This window comes from Pithys albifrons, chromosome 15 (genome assembly GCF_047495875.1).
Source record: "Pithys albifrons albifrons isolate INPA30051 chromosome 15, PitAlb_v1, whole genome shotgun sequence".
Lineage (NCBI taxonomy): Eukaryota > Metazoa > Chordata > Aves > Passeriformes > Thamnophilidae > Pithys > Pithys albifrons.
In genome coordinates this window covers 17,521,614-17,528,836 of record NC_092472.1, presented here as the reverse complement: position 1 = coordinate 17,528,836, position 7,223 = coordinate 17,521,614, and the positions used below count along the sequence as shown (strand labels likewise).

The 7,223-nt window shown below is 50.5% G+C and overlaps 1 protein-coding gene across 2 annotated transcripts; it reads left to right on the top strand.

The window, feature by feature from the left end:
• The first annotated feature begins 1,078 nt into the window (after positions 1–1,078).
• CAMLG (calcium modulating ligand) lies at positions 1,079–6,549 on the top strand. 2 transcript variants are annotated; one of them, XM_071570013.1, is made up of 4 exons: positions 1,079–1,305; positions 1,890–2,317; positions 3,608–3,673; positions 5,912–6,549. In XM_071570013.1, the coding sequence occupies exons 1-4, from the start codon at positions 1,089–1,091 to the stop codon at positions 6,101–6,103; spliced, it is 903 nt and encodes a 300-aa protein (XP_071426114.1). In that variant the 5' UTR covers positions 1,079–1,088; the 3' UTR covers positions 6,104–6,549. The 2 variants fall into 2 exon arrangements, with proteins under 2 accessions (XP_071426114.1, XP_071426115.1); XM_071570014.1 differs by lacking the exon at positions 3,608–3,673.
• The last annotated feature ends 674 nt before the right edge of the window (positions 6,550–7,223 follow it).

Below are 7,223 nucleotides of genomic sequence, written 5' to 3'. Positions count from 1 at the left end.
CTGGGGGGTGGGTTGAAAGAGAAAAAGGGGGAAAAAATGACCCTGAGATTAATTAGCTGAGTTGGTTAAACTTGGCTGTAATAACACCAAGGTCATGGGTCAATCCCCTGTGTGGGCCACTGACTGAGGAGTTGGACTTGCTGGTCCTTGTGGGTCCTTCCAGCTCAGAATAGTTTGGGATTCTGTGTGAAAATCCGAATTTTGTGAAATTTCTAATCCTGCTTTGCAAAGTGATTTTTTTTTTGCACAGCAAATCCATGAAATGCAGCGTGAGGTGCTGGAGCCACTTTGTTCTGGTCCTGCCTGGCACTTCCAGACCAGCGTGCCGTGGATTGGGAGTCATAAATTAGGGTAAGTCAGACACTTCAATGGGATGAAATAGCAAAGATGCAAGATTTGGGAGAGTTACAGCCAAGGTTTTACAAGTTTGACAGGTCATGTCATTGAACAAAGAAAAGGCAAAGTCCAACAGTGATGAAGATGCTTCAAGAGCAGCCGAGGGGTGAAGGCAGGAGAGCACCACCCAAATTCCAAACAAAAAAGCTCCACCCAAGATTTCACCCAGTCATTAATATGGAAACTAGAAAGTGTAACTATAAACTCAGGGCTGTATAAATGGCTTATTTTACACAGGTTTTTGCCCAGTATGAACTGCCTTTGCCTCCAGGGCTGTCGATAAACACCTTTGCTGCTAAAAAGATAAAAAGCTTCTTAGCAGTTATTTGGAAGCGTTGTTGCTATCACAGGTCTCTGTGTGTGTGTTTGTGCCCCTCCCGGCCGTGTTTGTGCCCCTCCCGGCCGTGTTTGTGCCCCTCCCGGCCGTGTTTGTGCCCCTCCCGGCCGTGTTTGTGCCCCTCCCAGGTGTATTTGTGCCCCTCACGGCCGTGTTTGTGCCCCCGTTTGTTCCCAGCCTGGTCCCTTCACCATCACCCGTCAGCGCCGCCATCACCCCTTCCCGTCCTCTCCCCGCCGTGACGCCACTTCCGAGGCCGGGCCCGCCATGTTTAGTGCGGGCGCCGCGCCGTTACAGCGCACGGGGCCGGGGCGCTCTCCCAGCGCGCCTCCCCGCCCTCTCGCCCTCACTCAAAATGGCGGCGCCCCCTTCAGCGGGCGGAGCGGCGGCGCCTGCGCGCGGCGGGCTGGGGGGCCGCGGTGCGGCCATGGCGGACGGCGGGGCAGACACCCCGACCGGGCCGCTCTCGGCGTCCCAGCGCCGCGCCGAGCTGCGCCGCAGGAAGCTGCTCATGAACTCGGAGGAGCGCATCAACCGCATCATGGGCTTCCACCGCCCCGCGGCCGGCAAGGGTGAGCGGGGCCGCGGGAGGGCTGCGGGGTCCCCGCGCCGTGAGGGCGGTGGATGGCGGGGACAGGCCCCGCGGGTCCCGCAGCGACGCCGGCCCGAGCAGGGACGCTCCGGGAGCGGCACGGCCTGCGGGGGGACCCGCTGTGTGCCCCAGGGCCGGGCCCGCGCTGTCCCCGCACGGCGGGCCTGGCCCCGCACCGGGATGGCTGAGCAGGGATGAGCCTCCCCCGCACTCCCAGCCCTTCTCCTGGGCTTCGAGCTGGGCTGTCTCACGCTGCGGTGATGCCCCTTGGCTCCGTGCCCTGGGCTGGTGATCACAGTGGGGTTGGATCAAGACATGTTGGATTCTCTGTCCCTGGAGGTGTTTAAGAGGAGACTCAGAGCCACATCCAGTGCCTTCTCCAGCCTCGTTGCTCTTCTCTTCTCAGTTGGATTGGAAGAGATCTCTGAGATCAGCAAACCAACCCTTGATCCAACCCTACTGTGATCACTCCGTGCCCTGGGCTGTTGATCACAGTGGGGTTGGATCAAGACGTGGTGGATCAAGCCATGCCTGACCCTGTGTTCTCTTTATTCTCTCCCTCAGATGATGATGGTCACACCGAGCCAAAGCTGCAGCTCGAGCAGGACAAGGCCAGCTCTGTGTCCCTTCCCTGCGTGTCCAAGCGCATCGTGCTGGGGGACTCCGTGTGTGGCGTTCCCGGCCCCGCCGAGCACTCGGCCAGCCTGGCAGAGCTCCGGGGGGACCAGGACTTGTTTGGCACAACCCCCGAGGGTGTCCCCCGGCACAGGGGGGATCTGCCCCATCCCGAGGCTGCCCCGAGGCCCCCCAGGTTGGAGCAGTACTTGGCCAGGTTTGATGAAGCCCTGAAGTTGAGGAACCAGCTGATGAGTGAGAAGCCGAGCCAGGAGAACGGGAATGCCGGGGAGGAGTTTGATTCTTTCCGTATCTTCAGATTGGTGGGGTGTGCTCTGCTTGCAGTCGCCGTCAGGGCTTTTGTGTGCAAGTATCTGGTGAGTTCAGGGGCAGCTCCTGCTCTGCTGTGCTGGGTGGTGCAAATTTAGGGTGAAATCCCCTTTGTCTGGGGCTGAAGTCAAGTCTGAGAAGAGCAACAAGGCTGGAGAAGGGACTGGAGCACAAGTGCTGTGGGGAGAGGCTGAGGGAGCTGGGGGTGTTCAGCCTGGAGAAGAGGAGGCTCAGAGGTGACCTCAGCACTGTCTGGAACTGCCTGAAGGGAAGTTCTGGCCAGGTGGGGGTTGGTCTCTTCTCCCAGGCACTCAGCAATAGGACAAGGGGGCACGATGGGCTCAAGCTTTGCCAGGGGAAATTGAAGTTGGAGAGCAGAAAAATATTCTTTGCAGAGAGAGTGCTCAGGCATGGAATGGGTGGATTCTCCATCCCTGGAGGTGTTCAAGAGGAGACTGGATGTGGCACTTGAGTGAGAATCCACCACATCTTGATCCAACCCTACTGTGATCACCAGCCCAGGGCACAGAGTGCCCTGGGCTGGTGATCACAGTGGGGTTGGATCAAGAGTTGGACTTGCTGATCTCAGAGGTCTCTTCCAACCCAATCCATTCTGTGTGTGGTTTCCACACAGCCACTGTGTAAGCCCTGAGAGCAGCACAGGTTTGGTCCACAGTGTTTGAGGGGCAGATGCACTGGAATGGTTGTTGTAGCTTAAGTCCCCTGCAGGTTTCTTCCCATCTTTGTGAGCATGGGAGTCACCTGCTCCTTCAGCTTGGGGTGTACAAAACAACAATAGAGTAAGAGTAGACTCCTCACACCTGGGAGTGTCCCAGGCCAGGTTGGACAGGGCTTGGAGCAACCTGGGACAGTGGGAGGTGTCCCTGCCCATGGCAGGGGGTGGGATGGGATGATCTCTAAGGTCCCTTCCAGCACCAACCATTGAGTGATTCCAGGAACAGTGATAGTTCTCCCAAGGTAAGTAGATCCCACTCATTTATCAGTCTGAGGAAAGCAGATCTCAGCATTGCTGGTTCTTTCCAGAACAGCACAAGGTGTGAGGTACAACCTGCCACTCCTGGATCCCTGGGCTCAGTTCCACACACTGCTGTGATGTCAGTCAGGGTTTGGGGCTTCAAACAGGGCAGAACCTTATTTTTCACACATAACTTGTCTACTTAGGTTTGTAGTGTTCAAGAATACTCTTGCTGTGTTCCACAAATGAATTTTTACCTGCTCATTTTCTGTCATGTCTTAGGAAGCATTAAATTTCTGTATTTCTTAGCTGTTCCTTCTGACCCAAGTTAATTTTTGTATATTCTTTTCTGTTCCTTCAGTCAATATTTGCACCATTTCTTACTCTACAACTTGCTTACATGGGACTGTCCAAGTACTTTCCAAAGGTAATATATTTTTTTCAGAATTAGATTAATTTGCAGAAATTTAAACTTTTGTTTAGACTGTCTTGTTTTAGGACCAATGCATGTGGAGTATTCTCTTGTTTTAAATGTAGAGTTGGGTTTAAACTGATAGTTTAATTTTTAATCTTTGCAGATTTAGTCCAAATCTTTTTTAAGGTTGTTGTGAAAACCTGGACTAGCAGCTTGTTTAGCTGTAGCCTCATTAAAAGCACCTGACCAGCAAATCCAGGTAGTTCTCCAGGAAATTTGCTTTTTTCCAGACCATGCTCTTCTCTGGTTACTGTTTGCTCTGTCAGCAGCTCCTCTACATGTGAGATCTGGAGGAAATTTGGGAGTCTTTGCTAAAAAATGAGGCAGAACGTGGGTTTTAAGGGCTCTGCTTTGCATTGCTGGTACCAGTTTGAGTGGCAGCTTGAAATGAGACATTAATTTGTGTGTGAAACTTGCTGCTTATTAGCCAGATTTGCTCTATCACTTGCTTGATGTATTTACATCAGGTAATTGTGCTGAGGTGTTTGTTAGGCTGATGAGTTTGTCAGGTCTGTGGTGCCAAGTGGGATTGAATGATGTTCAATCCATAGTTAAAAGGGAAAATTTGCATTTTAGAAGGAATAATACATCACCTGTAGAAAATCAGAATAAATCAGCAGTGCTTTTGTAGTTAAGTGTATCCTGATAGTCATTCTAAGCTGATATGTCACAGCACAAACCAGCAGAATTAGCCTTAGATTTGCACCAGCTCCTCTGCTCTTCTTGATCTTGTTTCTGCTGTGTTTAAAATCAGCTCTTCAGTTTCAGAATTTTCACATTTCAACATGCCTTGACTGCACTTACTTGGGTCAGGTCAATCTGTTTGTAATCCTTCATTTTCCTCTCATGAAATTTAGAAATATTCTTGAAAGCTTCATTTAGATTGTGTTAAATGAAGATATCCAGCAAGTGTGGTCAAATCACCAGAGTTTTTAGCCCCTGTCACCTTTCCCAGCCTGGGATTCCTCATCCTAAGGGTGGAACAGCTTTCAAAAGGTTTTGGGGCATTTCTGAGCACAGAGGATAAAACTTCCAAATGAATTTGTACTAAAATAGAAACAGTTTTCAATTCTAAATAATTTTTGTTAGAAAACTATCAGTATTTATGGGGCTTGGTGGGAGGGTCCCTGCCCATGGCAGAGGGTGGGGCTGGATGGGCTTTAAGGTCCCTTCCAACCCAAACCATTCTGTGATTGTAGTTTCTGCCACTTAGTGTAATGAGATTAATCCAGTGGAGATGCCAGGCCTGGCTTGTGACACCCGGATTGCCCTGTCTGGGAATCCTCCCCCTGCTGCAGGAGCAGCTGCTCAGCCCCAGCCTCAGCAGAGTAGCTGGGATGAATTTTATTTGCTCAGCTCCAGGGGGTCCAGCCCAGCAGGAATCCGTGTCTGGGATAAGGGCTGGGAATCCTGTCTGGAGAGACTCAACCCAACCAGCTGCCCTTAGCAGGGAATTGGGAATGTGGGAAATCAACCCAACCAGCTGCCCTTAGCAGGGAATTGGGAATGTGGGAAATCAACCCAACCAGCTCCCTTAGCAGGGAATTGGGAATGTGGGAAATCAACCCAACCAGCTGCCCTTAGCAGGGAATTGGGAATGTGGGAAATCAACCCAACCAGCTGCCCTTAGCAGGGAATTGGGAATGTGGGAAATCAACCCAACCAGCTGCCCTTAGCAGGGAATTGGGAATGTGGGAAATCAACCCAACCAGCTGCCCTTAGCAGGGAATTGGGAATGTGGGAAATCAACCCAACCAGCTGCCCTTAGCAGGGAATTGGGAATGTGGGAAATCAACCCAACCAGCTGCCCTTAGCAGGGAATTGGGAATGTGGGAAATGAACCCAACCAGCTGCCCTTAGCGAGGAATTGGGAATGTGGGAAATGAACCCAACCAGCTGCCCTTAGCAAGGAATTGGGAATGTGGGAAATGAACCCAACCAGCTGCCCTTAGCAGGGAATTGGGAATGTGGGTAATGAACCCAACCAGCTGCCCTGAGCAGGGAATTGGGAATGTGGGAAATGAACCCAACCAGCTGCCCTTAGCAGGGAATTGGGAATGTGGGAAATGAACCCAACCAGCTGCCCTTAGCAGGGAATTGGGAATGTGGGAAATTGGCACATCCTGGGGACATGTAAAGCAGAACTGGGTTAGAGGGACTGACAGGATCCTGTGTTTTTTGCCCCTTCAGAGTGAGAAGAAGGTGAAGACCACGGTGCTGACTGCTGCCCTGCTGCTCTCTGGGATCCCTGCGGAGGTGATCAGCCGCTCCATGGACACCTACAGCAAAATGGGAGATGTTTTCACAGACCTCTGTGTCTATTTCTTTACTTTCATCTTCTGCCATGAACTTGCCTTGGTTTTTGGCTCTGAAGCCCCGTGATGGCTGTGGAGTCCCACACAGCAGCCACATAAACCTTTCCGGACTGTTCCTTTAACGTCTGACTGTGCAGACAGGTCTAAACCTTCCTTAGAATTCCTACCTGTTCAAATGCTTGAAAAGAGCCTTAAATGCAGACATTTTGGGAAAGGAAGAGCAGGGTCCCAGGCTGCCAGTTGTGTTGGTTCAGTTTATTTAAATACCATGTGAAGAGTAGGGGGCAAGTGTCAGTGGATGATTTATTTGTTAATGGTGCCCTTCTCAGCCTCCTCCATAAATATTTACGAAGCTGCCTTTGTTCTTTTCATGGGGAACAAGAGGAGAGTTCCCTTCAGCAGCACCGTGTGTGTATATCCTGTATGACCATATCTAACAAGACCTGCTCGTTTTGTGGTGTTCCCATTTCTTAAAGAAAGCTCTGAATAAAACAAAGCCCCGTGCTCTGTTCACATGTTCCAATTCAGAGTGTTGGACCAAGTAGCTGCTTCTGGAGAGTGTTGGTGAAACTTCCCACTTTGTTGTGCTGATCCTTGCCTTGCTGTACATGGTTTGTTGTGATTGTGATTCATTTCATGTGATGGTTATTGAGCCAGGCAACACCAACAGCAAGAAAGTCCCGGTGCTTACAAAGGTCATTAATCAAAAAGTAAGAAGAAACAAAATTAATCTCATCTGTTGATGAGTTTCCAGCGACCTAACCCTGGTGCAGCTCATTCCTGTGCTTTCTGATGCCTTGTCTTTATGTTTTCATCTCATGGGGGAGAAATTGTGTATATTGGCACCCAACCTGCAGCATCAGGTCTTTGCTCTGGTGTTTGTAACACTTGAAAGGGAAACGTTTTGTTTCAATGTCTTATGAATTTTGCAGAGTGAGAGGAAGGAAATGTCATTCCAATAATTTCTAAGAATATCTATTGAAGCTAAATTGAGTAGTGTTTTCCTCTTGTAGTTTTCTGTTTAGAATCTGGACTTGCAGGTGATCCAGGCTGATGCCTTTTCTTAGTATAACAGGGCACTTATTTAACTTGGTCTCTGCAGAACTTCCTTAGGGAGCAGAATTGTTTGATGATCCCTCTCCAAAGTAACTGGCCCTGCTTCCTGCCCATTCTGTCCTGTTAATTCT